This window comes from Caenorhabditis elegans, chromosome IV, assembly GCF_000002985.6.
Source record: "Caenorhabditis elegans chromosome IV".
Classification (NCBI taxonomy): Eukaryota; Metazoa; Nematoda; class Chromadorea; order Rhabditida; family Rhabditidae; genus Caenorhabditis; species Caenorhabditis elegans.
In genome coordinates, this window is record NC_003282.8 from 11,828,430 (window position 1) to 11,846,441 (window position 18,012).

Below are 18,012 nucleotides of genomic sequence, written 5' to 3' on the forward strand. Positions count from 1 at the left end.
TGCATTCTACCAAAACACGGACTTGTTCCAATTGGTCATCTTAATTTGTTGCTTCCTCCTCCACTATTCAATTGTTTGTTTGATATGTTGATTTTTGTTTGTGATTGATTGTTTTTTGAAATTTTGAATATTTGAGAAGAAATAAATAAACTTTTTTCTCTTACTTTTCCAAGTCTTAGTCCTATATAGGTCCTATGAACCAATTGAAAAATACAATTGAATTGATTTATTGTTAGTTGAACAGGTCTCACAATAATTTGTATGTACTTATTTCTGGAAATGCAGAGTAGAAAGAGCAGGTGTGTCTCGATAGGAATCTAAGGCATAGGGTCAATCTGACAGGGATGGCTATACACAGTTAATGGCCAATGTAGCCATTCACAACGTCAAATCGATACTAAACCATTTGCTCTTTTTATCCAATAATAGTCTTTGTTACTCTTAAAAAATCCCTCTCTCTTTCTCTGTCTGCTAGTGTATTTTCAGTTATTTTTCAGACTAACTTGAACAAATATTTTCAGTTCTACCTGCGACTCCAAAATCATGGTTCTATCTAACTTCCCACTTCTGTTGCTACCCGAAAACGCTAAAAAACATGTTCTACAAACAATGGACACTGTTTTTTGTAAGTTTCACAAACATTTTTATCATTTTTTCGGTCTGAACATTTTGGAACTTACTGATTAAGCTTTTGGATGAATTTAGATTTTTCGCAATTCTTATCTCAACAAAATCTTAAGTTGCTCCGGATTTTCTTTCTCTGGATTTTCCGTCCCCAGTTGTCCAGAATTTAGTACCACCCACTTTTTCGTTTTTTTTTTTTTGAGTTTTTGAGTAATTTTTATCGTGCTCAGCCTGACTTTTTTGTTTTAAATTGAATATTGGAGTCCCTTTTTAGCATTTTCAAGCTAAAAACCTACAAGTGACAGTCCATTTTTGAATTTGTTTATCAAATAGTTTGAATGTTTAGACTACCCTGATTCAAAAAAATTATTAAAACTTAAAGTTTTGATTTTTGCAGACTCTCACTTTCATTTTGCTCGAAAAGAACAAAGAAGATTGTACAGTCGTTGAAGATAAAGTTTCAAAAATTTGAAATCACATTTGCTCACACAAATAAAATTCGCATAATTTTCCGTACGTCGCGCGTTTTACTGGATCTTGTGCGTTGTGACGAGTATTCAAAGCAAAATCAAGATATTTTTCAAATTGATGTCAGAGCCTCCGAGGAAAGAAATAACGTCCAAGAAAATAGACGAAGAATGTATAAACAAAGATGGGAAAAGATGTTTTTTACTTTGGACTACTTGATGTGGCATTATTCGATATTCTCAACACATCAAAAATTGAAGTGTTTTTCATCTTTATGAACCGTGATTGTCGCATTTTCGAAAATCTACCTCAGACATTTTGGGAACGGAATGTCAGTCTTATTTCCTTGACTACTCCATATTCAATTGTTTTCTGGGATTATTTCTATAATGAAAGCATTATTGAAAACCAGTTATCCAAGGTTGACAAATTACAGCTTTTGCAAAAGCTGTATCTAACCTCACAACCAGGCCACAAAATAATAATTCAAAATTTCAAATTGCTCAACGCAAGTCAGTGTTTTTTGTGCAATATCACATTGAACGATTTGATACTAAATAACAGTAGTTTTGCATACTTGGAATATATGAAGTTTAACGAGAAAGACATCAGCATTTTTCTAAAACATTGGATTAATGGATCAAATGAAAGATTGATTCATTTGTTTTTATCAGGAAAACCCGCATTTAATGACAGAGAATTGTCCGTCAAAACTATTCTCAAAGGAATTGATTATGAGAGAGCTTCATCTACCCGAACAATGTCACATTTGCCTAGCTCATTAAAAGATTTTGTTGAGTATTTCCCAAACACACTCGAAAATGGCTTCGACATTACAAATAAGGAGGGAACTGCTGCAACAGTCACTATAGAAGAATCTATACCAAACAAGATGCATGTTTCCTTGACTGTCTGGGATGTATAAATTTACAAATGCTTTCTTATTTATTACTATATCGCTTAACGGAACGTCTGCAACAATTTCTATACTAATAACTCGAGACATTCTACTTTTTAACCCAAAATTTTTTATCTTTGAAGCATGTTTCTTCTTTCTTTTGTTTTTAAATCATGTAAATTTATTCTGTACGTCTTCCTTCCAACTATGCGTTGTTCTTTTTATTTTCCTTCCTTAATATTTCCGTTGTTCCTTAATATTTCCATTAATCTTTTGAGAGAATAATAAATATGTAAGATCAGAGCCACCGTATCTAAAAGAAGCGATGAAAATATTAAAATTTGCGCGTCAGATTCGATGTATTAGCTAATCAGCACACAATTTATTCAGAAAAACAAGAGTTCAGAGCTTTTTCGTTTCTCTACATGACGAAGAAGAAGCAGATGTGGTGGATGATGACGTAGGTGGTACCAATTGTGGCACCGCAGGCTTTTCCCCTTTCTTCATAATCTTCCTCTCGCCCATCGTATATTTCTTCTCCGTGAAACGTTCGCTTTTCCCTTGATTTGTCAGTGGGCGGTGTTTTCTGGAAATTTTTAAATGTTTCGAATCAATTAAAAAATATTCTAGTACCGAAAATATACGTGCAAGGTACACTTGTCGGAAACATTAAACGCTACTTTTTTCGGGTCTTCAAACGACGATTTCTGATCCTTTTCCTTTCCATCATTCTTCCGCTTTGGGTCCAGCTTCAATGCTTCTGCTTCTGCCTAGAATATTACACAATTTTCAAAAAAAATTGTCGGGAAGTGCATTCTATTGATATTTTTTGTAGTGAAAAATTGAAATTCATTGTTCCTGAGATATTTTTAGATCAAAAATTGCAAAACAGCTGCGCTCCATTGAGAATTATGATCTGGAGTATCTCAGCTACCATACCATGGATTACGGTAGACACAATTCATATTTTTCCAACAGCATAACGCGGATACTGTAGCTAGAAAGTCTCGCTCACGCCAGGACCCATGCTCCTTACCTTCTTCTGCTGTGTATCGTATTGACGCTTATCAACTTCAAACATCAGCGTCCCATGAAAAGTGTTCGCACAAACTCTCTTCAGTTCCCGATCCTTTGTTAAATCCAGCGGATCCACTCCGATCGCCTTATCAACTATTTTCAATCGCTCCAACGTGTCCTCCTTTGGATCCAAAAACGGATCGGTTCGCTGAAGTTTTAGCTGAATCGACGCCGGGTTTCCGCTGTGCATTTGTTTCAACGGGCGGTGCAGCTGGATTCGAACTTTCGGTATCTGCTCGGTGCCGTCACGTGTTAGCCAAAACGGGCGGTTATTGAGGAACACCTCGTTCCGGTTGGCTCCTTTGTTGGTCATACGCAACTTCCACGCCTCTTCGTCAAACAACTTTTTCGGCAGATCCGGACAGAAATCGATCGGGTCGTTCGAATTGTGTTCCGGGCGGACATAGGATTTGGCAAGCATTTCTTTTGTTCTGAAATAATATATTTTTATAGGCACCCGTTCTTTGGACTAACGGTTCAACGGTACAATCCGAAGCTGCTCGAAAATTCATCTTTCTGTAGATCTTCTTGAACAATCCCATCGGCCCCTTTTGCTGTTGTTGTTGCTGCTGTTGTGCTTGCTCTCGTTGATTCGGCGTCGATGCTACGGGTGTTGCTCCAGGAGCACCAGGCTGCAGTACAACTTTCGACGGTTGCTTTTGCACCTGCCCTCCTCTGTTAGGTTGCTGTGGCTGGAGAATTTGCGTCGAAGGCTTTCTCGGTCGTTCGTCGACGGACTTCGGCTCGGCTGGAGGAAGTTTGAGGGAGCGTTCCGTTCTTGCACGAGTCGGTTGCAAATATGCCGATGGGTGAGAACCTGGGGTTCTCTGAAAATAAGAATTTGCTTGTAGTTTTAACCTTGTTCTCACTAAACCCCTACCTGCACAGGCTGTTGAAAAATCGACTTCTTCTGCCGCTTCGATTTCCGCCGACTTTGCACTTTGCCATTGTTGAGGTTATCCGTGCTCGCATCCTCCGTCGACCCCTTCTTCGTCCCCGCATCCTTCTTCTTGTCCTCGGGTGATTTCTTGTTTTCATCCAACGCCGCCACATCCTTCTTCTTGTGGATATTCCGATCTGTGCTCCGACCACTTTTTTTATCCCTGGTACTTTGCTTACTCATTTTCTTGTCAGCCGGTGGTACTGCTGATGGTGGTGCTCCTGTTGATGGTACTGGTGCTGATAGTGGTGCAACTGGTGGCGGTGCTGCTGAAGGTGGTGGTAGTGGTTTCGCTAGAGGTTTATCCAGTTTTTCGGGCTTTTCAGGCTTCCCCGGTTCCAGGTTGGGCTTCTCGAACTTTGACTTCTTGTCGTTCTGAAAAAAACTAGTTTTACAATATAAGACAATGAACAATATCCTCAGACAAGCAAGTATCATAGCCTAGAGCATGATCAGTCATCTGGGGAGATACACAACCTCTTACAAGGGTATTCCGGATACTCTAACCGTTTTACTCCGTCTGAGTTCAACTCTCCCCAAAGCAGGATCCTAACAGTTTCTCAGGTACTCACCAAGCTCGTCGGGTCCGGAGAAACATGTGCATGTTCTTCCTGCTCTTTAGGCACTTCCCCTTCATCTTCTCTTCCTTGACATTCCTCTATCACCCCTTCCTGCCAGAAAATTTCATGCTTTTCCTTCTCGTCCGCATTATTTTCCTCATTTTCCTCCGTCTGTTCCACCGGACGAGCCGGGGGCGGCTCGTTTTTGTCCGGCGACTTCTGTTGTTTGATGATCTTCTGGGATGGAAACTTTGGCATGAGAGTCGGTGGAAGCTCCATTTTCTTGTTTATATTTGGATCTTCTTCTATTATAGTCTTCACTTTTCGCCCCGACCTTCTGCTTGCATTTGTGTTCTTTATTTCACTGAAATTTCAGAAAATCAAAATTAATTTTCAAGAAATATCTGTGCACTTACTCTTTATTCGATTCTCCAGTGCCGGCGTTTTTCACATTTTTAAGATCTGGCTCCATGATTTGTTGCGTCTACTATTGCTTAGTAAGAGACCGTAGAAATGTTACTTCTTCGGTATTGTAAAATATAAAATAAATATTGATTTTTGGAGTGATTATGAGATTTCGAAAAATATAAGATTACGCAACAAGATAAGAAATAAATTTAAAACATCACGTAAATTATTAAAATGTAATCTCTTTATATGTACTTAATTTTTTTGTAAACTATTCTTGTTTAATTTGAAATAGAATATTTATATTTATAATTAGTTGGAACTTCCAAATTTCCAATTTGGAAGTCACGCCTACAATATTCATTAAACGTAAAACAAAGTCAATAATGGGGTGGGAGTACTGTCAGAAATTATGACTATAAAAGCCAGACAAAGCAAAAATCACACCGAAAAAGCGAAGTGTCCAATTTTGTAAAACTTAAAAAATTTACTTATTCATGTCTGGACAATAATATGCACACATTAGCTCGATACTCACCGTTCAAAATTTGCCTGAGATTCCAATTTTAGTTTAGCTTCCAATGTAAATTTATTCCAATTTCCAAAAAAATTATTTTTTCTAAAACTAAACTAATTAATTGCATTCGATTTAAAATATTTATACACCAATTTTTTAATAGTCTTGCTATCCCACTTCCCTTTTGGTCTAATTTTTGTATGCATACATTTTTGGATTCCTAAAAAGCAGCAGGAGTGTCTCTAAGGGGATCTACGTCATAAGGTCAATGTGACAGGGATGACTACACACAATTAGCCATTCACAGCTCCAAATCGATACTAAATCATTTGCTCTTTTTATCCATCGATTTTCTTTGTTACTCTTTAATAATCCTTCTCTTTATTTCAGTCTGCTATTGCATTTTGAAGTGCTTTCTTGACTAATAGTAACAAATATTTTCAATTCTACTTGCGATTCCAAAATCATGGTTCTATCTGGTTTCCCACTTCTGTTGCTACCCGAAAACGCTAAAAAGCATGTTATTCGAACAATGGACACAGTTTTTCTGTAAGTTTCACAAAAAAAATTGTATTTTTTTGGTTTGAAAGTCTTGGAAATTACTGATTAAATTTTTGGATGAATCTTTTAGGTCTATCGAAAAAAATATATAAAAACTCTTCTTAAAGTTTTGATTTTTTGCAGATTCTAACTTTCATTTTGCTCGAAAAGAACAAAGAAGATTGTACAGTCTTTGAAGATAAAGTTTCAAAAATTTGAAATCACATTTGCTCACACAAATAAAATTTATATTCTCTATTAGTGCTGCACGCAGCACTAATTTCCAGGCCCTTTTTAAATGCAGCACTATTAGAGACTGCAGTACTACTGGAGACTGCAGCATTAATTTTCGAACGGCTATTTTCAATTATAGATCACTAGATTTTAGTCACAAAAGCTCATTTTTTAAGCAGAAATTCATAAAAATTGCGAACTTTTGTAACAAAAAGACCCAATAATTCAATTACTTTCGTAAATTATCAAAAAATCATCAACAATATACAAAAAAATACCCAAAAATAACGAAACTGTCAAGTGACTCTTTCAATAGAAAATGGGGTGCAGCACTAATAGAGACTGCAGCACTATTTTTCGGACCCTTTTTGAATGCAGCACTATTAGAGACTGCAGTACTACTGGATATGCAGCACTAATAGAGAATATACGGTAGTTTTCCGTACGTCGCGCGTTTTACTGGATCTTGTGCGTTGTGACGAGTATTCAAAGCAAAATCAAGATATTTTTCAAATTGATGTCAGAGCCTCCGAGGAAAGAAATAACGTCCAAGAAAATAGACGAAGAATGTATAAACAAAGATGGGAAAAGATGTTCTTTACTTTGGACTACTTGATGTGGCATTATTCGATATTCTCAACACATCAAAAATTGAAGTGTTTTTCATCTTTATGAACCGTGATTGTCGCATTTTCGAAAATCTTCCTCAGACATTTTAGGAAGGAAATGTCATTTTTATTTCCTTAGATACTCCACATTCAATTGTTTTCTGGGATAATCTTGACATTGAAAGCATTATTGAAAACCAGTTATCCAAAGTTGACAATTTCCAGCATTTGACAAAAGTTGTATCTAACCTCACAACCAGGCCACAAAATAATAATTCAAAATTTCAAATTGCTCAACGCAAGTCAGTGTTTTTTGTGCAATATCACATTGAACGATTTGATACTAAATAACAGTAGTTTTGCATACTTGGAATATATGAAGTTTAACGAGAAAGACATCAGCATTTTTCTAAAACATTGGATTAATGGATCAAATGAAAGACTGATTCATTTGTTCTTATCAGGAGAATCCGCGTTCAATGACAGAGAATTGTCTGTCAAAACTATTCTCAATGGAATTGGTTGTGAGAGAGCTTCACCTACCCGAACAATGTCACATTTGCCTAGCTCAGTAAAAGAGCTTGTTGGTAATTTTCCAAGCACACTCAAAAATAGCTTCGACATTACAAACAAAGACGGAACTGCTGCAACAGTCACTATAGAAAAATCTACGCGGGACAAGATACATGTTTTCTTGACTGTCTGGGATGTATAAATTTACAAATGCTTTTTTATTTATTACTGTATCGCTTAACGGAACGTCTGGAACAGTTTCTATACTAATAACTCGAGACATTCTACTTTTTGGCCCAAATTGTTTATCTTTATAGCATGTTTCTTCTTTTCTATATTTTTTATTCAAGCATGTAATTTTTTATTTTCTTCATCCATGTTTCTTGTTTGAAATCAAAAAGTTAATAAATGTTGTTTATCTAAACCGATTATTATCTAATTGACCAACCTCTAAATCCCACCGGGAAAACACACAAATTTTGCCATTAAATTCTAGCTTCTTACAGTTATAGGTATTGAACAGTTTCCAACCATGCACATTTGTGTAGCTCATTAAAAGAGCTTGTTGATTATTTTCCAAACACACTCAAAAATAGGTTCGACATTATAACTAAAAATGGAACTGCTGCAACAATCACTATAGAAGAATCTATGCCAAACAATTTACGTGTTTCCTTGACTGTATGTGATGTATAAATTTACAAACTTGTGTTTTCGTTATTACTGTGTCGGTTATCTTTTATTGAATAAAAACCTATAACTTCGTTGAATATCAGTTTTGAGAAATTCTGAAAAATGCTAGTTGCATTTGACCTAAACTTTTTTGTCTTACTTTTCCAAGTCTTACTCCTAAACACAGGCAAATCGGGTACGGTCCGTTTACGGATCTTGGACCAGGAACAGACCATTAACGGGCGAACTACGGATATGAAAAGCGGGACGGACCAATTACGGGCAAACTACGGGGAATGTAAAAAATGGCCATTAAGAGGAAAAAATGGATTTTAAGAAAACGAATTTTTTTTTAATACCTATGATACCAGTTGGCTAATTCAAGCATTTTTACGTCGTTAAATGCATTATTTAGAGCAAAAACCACATTTACCGACCGAGATGGCTCTTGAGCCGTAGTTGGGCCGTTTCCGGTCCGTAGACGGACCGTAAATGAACCGTCCCGGGCACCAAATTTTTGTTTTTGAAAATTTCAGGTTCTAGCACGGAAAAAGTGCTCAAATTAGCCAAAGGAGAGTGTAGGCACTTCAAAAACTCCATTTTCATGAAAAATGTTTTCGTATTATCCTCCGTTTTGGTGATCATCCGTAGTTTGGCCGTAGCCGGTCCGTAGATGGTCCGTAAATTAACCGTCGCGGTCGGCAAAACTGCACTTTTTAAAACTAAACCTTGAATCAGGCAAAAAATTAGCCAACTGGCTACAATGAACCAAATAGCATTGTAGGTACTTCAAAAACTCAATTTTCATGAAAAAAAATTCCTCTGGGCAACCATTTTGTCTATCATCCGTCCAACTGGTCCGTACGCGGCCCGTAATCGCATGCGATCTAACTGAGGCTATTAAGCATTAAATTGTGTGTAAAAGAGGTTATATTAATATAATCCTATAAACATATCAATAAAAAAGATGAAATGCCACAATTGGGTAGATACTGTGTATACGCAACGTTCACTCTCTGTGCTGGTCTTCTTCAGCTGAGCAACAGGACCATTTTTTGAAATATCATAAAATATTTTACTAACAATACATTCTGGAATCATATCGTTTCTGTTCCGTGTGTATTTTAAGAAATTAAGGTATCATTCAAGTAGAACGCATATACCTTATTTCCTCTATTAGTATTGCAACCCGGTCCAATCGAAAATTAGTCTTGCATGCAAGACTAATAGAGGAAATATGGTAAGTACCATTTTTGTATTACAAGTAGATGGAGCACGTATAGGTAGATGTTGAGAAATATGCGAAATAAGTTCTGAACTACACGAAACTGTCAATTGTTATCGTTCGCTTTCATATAAGTCCAACGGCAAGATGGAGAATCAGAAACTACTGAAAATACAATCGAAAAAGTTGGTGTAAGACGTGAAAACCAGAAGAAAATGCGCGAGCGCGAGCTAATCGCTATTTATGCGAAGTCTATTGATTTTCCTCACGTGCGCGAACGGCCAAACGGTAAGGTGATGGGCCAGTTATCAATCGACAGGCAGTGGACAGGTTCAACTCCGGCTGAGACAGATAGATTTGCTACAACGAAGGATCACCGGAAGACGGTCTGGAGCAAGACCGGAGCTCGGAGGAGCATTGGGAAAGAAAAAGGGGGCAGCTGGAGGGTGAAAAAATTTTCCCATTTTTTAGTCTCCTTACGGTTCAATTACGGTCCGTTGACGGACCGGGAATCGAACCGTGAACTGTTCTTAAATTTGAGCCGTTCCCGGTCCGTGAACGGACCGTTTTGGGCACTTTCCGCTTTGCCTGTGAAATATGCACCAATTAAAAATTAACATTGAACCGAATTATTTTTAGTTCAACAGGTCTCAGAATCATTTGTATGGATTTATTTCTGGAAAGACCGAGTGGCAGTGGCAGGTGTGTCTCAAAGGGAATCTACGTCATAAGGTCACTCACATGTTTCCTTGACTGCCTGGGATGTATAAATTTACAATAGTTTTCTTATTTATTACTGTGCCGGTTATTTTTCATTATATAAAAATCTATTATTTCGTTGAGTATCAGTTTTAAGGAATTCGGAAAAATACTAGTTGCAATCGACCTAAACTTTTTAGCTTACTTTTTTTACTCCTATGAACCAATTAATAATTAGCATTGAACCGGTTTGTTGCTAGTTTAATAGGTCTCATAATAATTAGTATGTACTTATTTCTGGAAAGAAAAGAAAAGAGTCGGATCAGTCTTAGTGTCTTAAAGGGAATCTACGTCATAAGGTCAATCTGACAGGGATGGCTACACACAATTAATGGTCAATGTAGTCATTCACAGCGTCAAATCGATACTAAATCATTTGCTCTTTTTATCCAATAATTGTCCTTGTTACTCAAAAACAATCCGTCTATCTATGTCTTTTTGTATTTTGAAGAATTTTTCAGACTAATTTGAACAAGTATTTTCAGTTCAACTTGTGATTCCAAAATCATGCAGGACGGTGAATCTAATTTCCCTCTTCTCCTTCTACCCGAAAACGCTAAGAAACATGTTCTTCGAACAATGGACGTGGATTTTCTGTATGTTTCCCAAAAACCACAAATTCATATTATTGTTTTGCGTACCTATTTTTAAAATATGTTATTCTTACATTTATGAGCACTTGTTTTGCTAGACTTTTTTCAATTAGAAAAAGGAAAACTAAAATCACTTTTTATTGGAGTGACATCACTGATCATTTTCTCAATTTGTTTTTCAGGCTCTCACTTTCCTTCTGCTCCAAAAGGACTAAACACATTGTGCAATCTCTCAAACTAAAATTCGAGCATTTTAAGATGGATCTGTTAGGCAAAACGAAGTTGATGATTAATTTTCGATCAACTACAATTTTGCTTGTTTTTAACGCACTCTATGGAGATAAAGCATGGAAAGATGTGTTTCGAACTGTTGTGTCAACGGGTCCTCCTAATGCCCGATACTATAACACTAACTTTTTCAAAAGTTTTGGATGGGAAAGAAAAGAACTCGCAGTTGAAGATACGATTTATCATATATTTGACATTTTGAACACAAACGTGATCGACGTATTTTTGGACTGTAATAACAGAAACATGTTTTTCTTCGAAAAGTTATCTCAGACTTTTCGAGAAAGAAACGTTCGTAGAATATCGTTGGGTTCTATGCAGAATCCTATTTTCAATAGTTTTTCGTACCTTGAAAACTCTTTAAGAAACCAGTTTCTGGAGTTGGAGGGCCTTGCATATCTTAGAGAATTATATCGTACCTTGCAAGAAGAACACAAAATTTTGATTCAAAACTTTAACTATCTCAATCCCAATTTGCCTTCTACAGGCAAAATGACATTGAATGAGTTGTTATTAATTAACAGTTCTCACATTACTTTGACTTTTAATGAAATGGCTTTGAATGAGAAAAGTCTTAATATTTTCTTGAAGCATTGGATTAATGGATCCAATAAAAAACTTGACTATATGTACTTATCCGGATTTACACAACTCGGAGAGACATCAGTGGCTATCGAAGCAATACTCAAAAGGATTGTTCATAAAGAGGCTTCCCATGACAGACTATTTAAGAAGTTCTATGACCCGGGATCGAATGGAAATATCGGTGATAATTCATCAAGTCTTAAACATGGATTTGACATAATAAGTAATGACGGAACGCCTGCAACAGCTTCTATACGTATATCGGAAGGCGTTATATACTTTCAAATGAAAGTCTGGGACCAGTAACCCTTTCAATCACAATTTATCTTCAAACCATATTTTTTATCTTCCTTTTTATTCTCTTATAAGAACATGGATGTTGTTATTAATGCAGTAATTGGCGTTTTTTGTCAACTTTACACTGAAATTTTCATTTTCTATACTCATAATTCCTTCGAGCAAAAATAAATAAACTTTTAAATGATAAATAGACCTATCTCCTCCGAGATCGCGACAAGCTCATAAAACAATATACATCATTTCATCTTAGGTCACGATAAGCTTAAGATTGCCTTCTTATGAATTCATAGACTAGTCTTTCAGCATCATCTCATTCATTTCTTCAATTGCTTAATCTCGTCAAACCTAATAAAAACACTTTCATTGTGTTATCTTATATCCATTTCCTGCTAGGTAACTATAGAAACTCAAGTGTTATGCTAACAGGTGTATATTTCTCCAATGCAACTTTATTTGATATTACACGAATCGTATAGTTGTTTTCTGTTCTCGATTATTCGATTTTATATATTAAAACATTGAAAAAAATACACAACAAGGATAGACCTTTCAAGAGGTACAATTGTTCAAAGGAAAACATAAGAAAATGAAGTTCAGTGAAGTGAAAGGAAACCTTACTACTAAAATTGTAGGGTGTCTCATGCTGTAGTTATTGAACAAGTTTTACTACTTATCATGTTTTTGAACTAATTTTTTGGTTGGAACTTGTATAAATTATTCCATCAGTTCAAATAGTAATCTCCATTTTTTTCAAAAAAAAACTGTCGGTAATTTGTCTAAAAGCTTACCTAAAATCCCATAGCAAATAGGCAAAGGTTATGTGAAGCTAGGGTGAATTGACTGCATGAACACTATGTGACTTGGTAGCACAGACTTTGAAGTTTGGTCATCAGTTATAGATAATTTTGTTGAAATGTTATACATGAGCCAAGTGGATGTGAAAAGTAGACACAAAAATAATAATTTTTCTTGCTGGAAAAGAGGAAAATAGTGAATAGTTGGAATGATTGGCCACCGAAGTTAAAAATGGCATTTTTTTAATCGTTTAGTATTTTTAACTTTTTGATATCAATTCTTATATACGGAATTTTTTATACTGAAAAATTAAAATTGCTTTTTCAGTGTTCGCTGTTCAAAAATTTTCTTTGCGAAAAAATGTCCTAGTAAATAACTGTATATTATTAGAAATTATAAAAGTAGCTAATAAATATTGCGCCATTTTTAGAACTTGATTAAGCCAACTCTAACACCTACGTGAATGCCTATTTGCCTGCCTACAAGGCAGGCAAGCACGCTTACTCACGTGCATATGTGCCTGGATACCAGAGCATTGAAACATGATAAACATTTTATTACCAAATAATTTAGAAACCAAGCAACTTGCAGAAAAATGGAAAATACGCCCGCTCTCTCACCAGCTCGCGCCTCGCCCGCACGCCCGTGCGCCTAAAAAACGCCCCGAAGAGAAAAAAATTCATAGCTTGTAAAACATTTATTTTCAATTAAATATATAATCTTCCATTATTATGAAACACCAATAATTAACATGATGGCAATTTATGAAGGTAGGGGAGAAAGGCGCCCCACGCTTCACCCGGTTGGGATGCCTAGGCATTTCAAAGTGTCAGCCCCTGCAACTTCCTCACTTAGCTTTTTTTGTCAGTTTCAAGATATCAATGACATCATAAATTGAATCCAAAAAAAGACCACCTTCTTTTCCGTTTCTTTTCACATTTCTTTCCTTCCGTTTCTTGCACACCCTCTAATCACACCCATTGTGTTCCTAGTATTTCTTTTCAAACAATGATCAACTATTTCTTTTTCTTTTTTCTTTTAAATTGTCTCCCATAATATTTCAGTTCACAAATCTCAATTGTCAATATTATGTTTCTTCTGTTTCACTTTCTCTGTTCTCATTATTATTTTGGGTTGAAGGGGGGGAAAGGCGCGTGCTCCTACCAGTTGGCATGGCACCCGCCTTTTTCGAGAGTGTGTCTGTTTGCAATCTCTTTTCTCTATCACACAACAGAAAACGAAAAGGAAAGAAAAAGAAAAAGACAATCTTAATTTCGAACGAGTGTTTGAGTGGCTCCCGCTGAGCACAGTCGCCGGGTTCCAATTTTCTCGGCGTCTCTCGTCATTTCCATGTTTTTTTCCTTCTTCCAAATATGTAATTCCGTGTTCTCGAGTTTCATGTTGTTCTTCACCATCCGTTTAGTTTTGGTTCACCTCTCATTATTCCACACATCTCCATTACTAACTTCTTTTTCTTCTTAAGAATCGCTATTCTAGTACTATTACTACTTGACAAAAATGAGAAGCAGTAAGTTCTTCAAAAATTGAAACAAAATTTTGTGTACTCAAACACTTGTTGACCTACATTTGAGAAATTGTATTCTCATTGAATTAAATTGCCGAACGGTTTGGTTTTTTTCTTTTTCAAATAGTTTTCTCCCCCGTTCCTCATCAGATTCGAATCTAGGCTCTTTGTTTACACACACTCACAGAATTTGAAATTCTTAATCCGCAGTGTAACTTGTCTATTTGAAATCAATAGAAAAATCTAATTTTTATCAGTTTTAGCAACCATTTTACCGTACTTTTCGTATTAGACTTGCACTCCCTTTTGGTCTACTTTGACTGCTTCTATCTAGGTTCTTCTTGGGTTTATCAAATAATTGTCAACTGGCAAGATACGTGCCAAATATTTCTCCATAATTTGGCTGTAGAACACTTTTTGATGAAATTGAAGATAACCGAGATATAAATCGTCAAAGTAGAGCAATGAGGGTTACAACTCAGCAATTCCCGGCAGCTTCTTCCCCAAGTTTGGTGCTTTCCAGCTTCTTACCCAACTCTTGCCAAGTTCTAGCCCAGAGTTTGCCCAAGTCTTACTTTAAGTTTAATTGATGCAAATAAAAAGTGAATCCAAGAAAACCTTGTTTGTCCTGAACTTAATGGTTAGTTTTTCTGATGTTTGCACCTGTTTGCTCCATAATATGTCAAAATGGCAAAAAGGGGCATTATGAACTTCAATGTTTGAATCAAAATGTTGAAGTAGTATTTTGAAACCCTTTCGCCCCACACGCAAATGTAACTTGGACCTTTATTGAATTTCAGTTTTTCTAGTAAGCGTATAAATGTGCCTATGTGCCTACCTGCCTACCGCCTATTATTAACATTTCGCCGTTTGCTCCGGTGTTTGGTGTTTGATGGTTTTTCATTTTCTCATTTTTCTTTTCAATTATTTTGATGAAAGTTCTAGAAATGGCACTCATGTAGGCACAAAGCAGGCATAGGTCGCCTTGAAGGCAGAAAAGCTGGAACTAACATTTTTGGAACGCATTTGAAAATTTTCATTCTAACTCTTCACTAGTTGGTTTCTTCCGCGTAAAAGATAATCTGCAACCAACCAAGACAAAGTTTTGAGCTAAATTTTACTAATTTGAGAACTTCCGCTCGCAAAAATGTTCATGAGAACCAACTTAAAAATTGAGTAGCGCTTCAAAATAAATAAGTATCATAATGAAACACCTCAAAAATTTTTTTTTATTTTTTTAAAAATATTGAGACAAGTTTTGGCAAATTGCCAAACTTTGGGAAATTTTGCACTAAACTGTTTGAATACAAGTTATTATAATTCAACAACTACCACTTTTTTTCAAAAAGAACTACAAACTCAAATCCAGCTTTCATATTGACCATTAGTTGTCTACAGTCCAAATTGTTTCATTTGGCAACGGTTGCATTTTTTAGTCTCTCTTGCGCCACCTTCCACTACCGCCACCTCCTCAACTCCATTCCTTCCTCATCCGCATTTCTTCCAATTTGTTTTATTTGCTTTCCATTATTTACGAGGCGCAGTGTATTTACATGCGCCCATGAGTACGGAGCTGGAGCAAAATAAATTGTTGCTAATTTTGAAGTGGGGTTCGGATATTTTCTATATTTCCCCGTCTTAATCAAATTGCCTTACCTTTTTTTGTGACTTTTTGAAAATCAATCCAATGAAACATATATCTATTTACTTGACCCATTAAAAAAACGAACAAACCAGAATGACTCACTTCCGCCACTTGACTTTGTCACTTTTGTTAACTTGTCAGCTAATCCGATTTGGTCGCCGCTTTTCACAGACCTTGAAATTTGCGGAAATTTGCCAATTTTCCGCCCAAAGTGTTGAACTTATTTCAAAAATTCTAGAATCCATGACAATTACGGACGAGTCAACGAGTCGGGTGGCTGATTCAACAGTACCACCTGACACATCATCTCCATCACTGTTTCAGAGAATTTGTTGTTGTTGTAATTCAGATCTCAAAGAGCCGCCAGTTCAATTGATTAGAAGTGAGTTTTCAGAAAATTAGTTTTAAAGATTTAAAATCTGAAAATTGTTTTTTGTGAAATTTCTTGAATAAAAAAATATATTCAATCTGAAAATGTTGTTTTGTAAAAATCTGGCAAAACATTAAAAAAAGATTGCTCAAAAGTTAATCAGTAGATGAAAAATTAGAAAGCATAAAATTTAAAAATTATTTGAAATGTGTAATCGGATACTCTACTTTTATGAGATACACTTCAAAATGTATACATTAAGTCATCTCAGTCAGTTCAAACCTATTTTTCAGGTGGTTCATTAACATATCAACAAGGAGATACACCAAAACCTGCATCAGATCCAACTTCATCTCCTCCAACTAACAATGTGATTTCTGCAGCAAAACGATCTGTAGACGATGATGTAGAGAAGCCTCAAACATCTCAAAAACCACCTCAAAAACCGAGTGAACCAGATGCAGAGAGTATAAATATGAATGATATATTAATGGAAAATGTGTTAAAAACAACAGAAGAAGATCGAACAGAAGCTGTTGAAGAAGATAATATTTCAATTTCAACAAATGTTATACAGGAAATTGATGAAAATGAGCTGAAAAAAGCACTGAAAAAGTCTGATGAAGCTCCCGCGTTGAAAGGAAGATCTGGAATTTCAAAGGAAATGCCATCTGGATCAGAGGACTCGGATGTAGAAGTGGAGGGTGACAACAGGAAAATGTCAGTTATCGAATTTATTAGAAGTGAAGCTCAAGCTGAAACATCTGCCACTATTTCATCTCCTGCACCCGTGAAAGCAGCGCCTGTCGAAGGGAATGGGGAAGAAGTTGAAAATGGTTTTACCAAAAATGAAAAAATGTCTGAAGCAACACAGTCAGAAATGTCAGATTCTGAGGGTAAGTGGGTTCTTTTTGAATTTTGGGTTCAAACGTTTTTGAGAGTAAAAAACGTGGAGAAGTCAAAAAAAATTACGAAATTTTTCAGATGAAGAGCGAGATGAAGATTCTGATGTTGGAAAGCCGATCAGTGTAGTTGGAATGTCGTCAAAAACCACAGCTCGTGCTGAACGAACCCCTGACGCCGAGGAGAGAAGGATCAGAGAATTTAGAGAGTTGAGCTCTGATGAAAGTTTGAAAGGAACTACCGAAGATGAAGAAGAGGAAATTATTGTTGATGAAATCCCACCACCACTTCCACTATCACCACCCCCAAACCTTTACGGACAAGTCGCCGGCTCTCCGATCCCACCACCTCGTTCCCCTAGAAGATCCTTGATGTACGCAAATGCAGATGAATCAGATTCGGATTCTGATGATGAGGGTAGTGGAGATGCTCATCTTGTTGCAGTAAATGCTCTTGTTCGAATGCATCCGGTTAATTTTGCTCCGCATAGAGAAGATGACAGGCAATCTGTATCATCGGTTTCAACCGCTTCTGATTTGTCTGAAAAAGAAAATGGAACAGATATTGGTATCACACGGATTTCTGTCAAGAGTGATGGCCGAGCAGAGGTATGTGTTGTATAGTTCTGACGTAGATGGTATACTATCACAATATGCATTAATGTTTCTATTTTCAGATCCATTCCCCAAAGAGGCCAGTGCGCGTGACGTTGGAAACAGATCGAAATGAAGTCACTGATGACGACTTTTCAGAGAAACTTATTTGATTGAAGAAAACAAAAACAAATTTCTTTCTGATGACCAAAGTATTTCTTTTTTCATAGTGTCCTGCATAGTTTCTGTCACTTTCTATTGTTGTTTTTTTTCTTTCAAAATGAAAAGTCTATTCTTAAACTCTCTCGATTCTTAAGAAACGAATTCAAAAAAATCCACGAGCTTATTATATACACAGTTAAAATGAGATGT

The 18,012-nt window shown here is 36.2% G+C and overlaps 3 protein-coding genes, 3 non-coding genes and 2 pseudogenes across 8 annotated transcripts; 5 read left to right on the plus strand and 3 right to left on the minus strand.

Moving 5' to 3' along the window:
* The first annotated feature begins 543 nt into the window (after positions 1–543).
* fbxb-4 lies at positions 544–2,017 on the plus strand (annotated as a pseudogene). The gene is made up of 2 exons: positions 544–625; positions 1,022–2,017. Coding segments are annotated over exons 1-2 (1,078 nt in total).
* A 335-nt stretch (positions 2,018–2,352) lies between these two features.
* M117.4 (LEDGF domain-containing protein) lies at positions 2,353–5,127 on the minus strand. The gene is made up of 7 exons (NM_069837.4): positions 4,984–5,127; positions 4,580–4,931; positions 3,948–4,382; positions 3,542–3,894; positions 3,027–3,498; positions 2,624–2,760; positions 2,353–2,576 (listed from the first exon to the last, which is right to left on the minus strand). The coding sequence occupies exons 1-7, from the start codon at positions 5,037–5,039 to the stop codon at positions 2,393–2,395; spliced, it is 1,989 nt and encodes a 662-aa protein (NP_502238.1). The 5' UTR covers positions 5,040–5,127; the 3' UTR covers positions 2,353–2,392.
* An 833-nt stretch (positions 5,128–5,960) lies between these two features.
* M117.7 lies at positions 5,961–7,591 on the plus strand (annotated as a pseudogene). The gene is made up of 3 exons: positions 5,961–6,043; positions 6,179–6,218; positions 6,771–7,591. Coding segments are annotated over exons 1-3 (944 nt in total).
* A 2,936-nt stretch (positions 7,592–10,527) lies between these two features.
* On the plus strand, positions 10,528–11,997 carry fbxb-3 (F-box domain-containing protein). The gene is made up of 2 exons (NM_069839.4): positions 10,528–10,639; positions 10,819–11,997. Exons 1-2 carry the CDS (start codon positions 10,551–10,553, stop codon positions 11,813–11,815), a joined length of 1,086 nt encoding a protein of 361 aa, NP_502240.1. The 5' UTR covers positions 10,528–10,550; the 3' UTR covers positions 11,816–11,997.
* Positions 11,451–11,471, minus strand: 21ur-15540. The gene has a single exon (NR_056715.1).
* Positions 11,998–13,753: 1,756 nt separating the features above from the next.
* F38H4.12 lies at positions 13,754–13,898 on the plus strand. Its single transcript, NR_056716.1, has one exon. It is a non-coding gene; the product is annotated as an Unclassified non-coding RNA F38H4.12 (non-coding RNA).
* On the minus strand, positions 13,758–13,902 carry F38H4.14. Its single transcript, NR_056717.1, has one exon. It is a non-coding gene; the product is annotated as an Unclassified non-coding RNA F38H4.14 (non-coding RNA).
* Positions 13,903–13,991: 89 nt separating this feature from the next.
* F38H4.3 (BMERB domain-containing protein) lies at positions 13,992–17,940 on the plus strand. Its single transcript, NM_069840.5, has 5 exons — positions 13,992–14,132; positions 16,013–16,156; positions 16,438–17,040; positions 17,129–17,655; positions 17,724–17,940. The coding sequence occupies exons 2-5, from the start codon at positions 16,018–16,020 to the stop codon at positions 17,811–17,813; spliced, it is 1,359 nt and encodes a 452-aa protein (NP_502241.2). The 5' UTR covers positions 13,992–14,132; positions 16,013–16,017; the 3' UTR covers positions 17,814–17,940.
* Positions 17,941–18,012: the final 72 nt, after the last annotated feature.

What these genes read in the sequence shown, in the direction of transcription:
- M117.4 (NM_069837.4), bottom strand. Translation starts at nt 5,039, where the DNA reads ATGGAGCCAGATCTTAAAAATGTGAAAAACGCCGGCACTGGAGAATCG. An exon ending in TTTTTCAACAGCCTGTGCAG is followed by an intron (nt 3,895 to 3,947) that starts GTAGGGGTTTAG and finishes TCTTATTTTCAG; the next exon opens with AGAACCCCAGGTTCTCACCC. An exon ending in ACCTTGCACGTATATTTTCG is followed by an intron (nt 2,577 to 2,623) that starts GTACTAGAATAT and finishes AAAAATTTCCAG; the next exon opens with AAAACACCGCCCACTGACAA.
- fbxb-3 (NM_069839.4), top strand. Translation starts at nt 10,551, where the DNA reads ATGCAGGACGGTGAATCTAATTTCCCTCTTCTCCTTCTACCCGAAAAC. An exon ending in ACAATGGACGTGGATTTTCT is followed by an intron (nt 10,640 to 10,818) that starts GTATGTTTCCCA and finishes TTTGTTTTTCAG; the next exon opens with GCTCTCACTTTCCTTCTGCT.
- F38H4.3 (NM_069840.5), top strand. Translation starts at nt 16,018, where the DNA reads ATGACAATTACGGACGAGTCAACGAGTCGGGTGGCTGATTCAACAGTA. An exon ending in GCCAGTTCAATTGATTAGAA is followed by an intron (nt 16,157 to 16,437) that starts GTGAGTTTTCAG and finishes CCTATTTTTCAG; the next exon opens with GTGGTTCATTAACATATCAA. An exon ending in AGAAATGTCAGATTCTGAGG is followed by an intron (nt 17,041 to 17,128) that starts GTAAGTGGGTTC and finishes GAAATTTTTCAG; the next exon opens with ATGAAGAGCGAGATGAAGAT.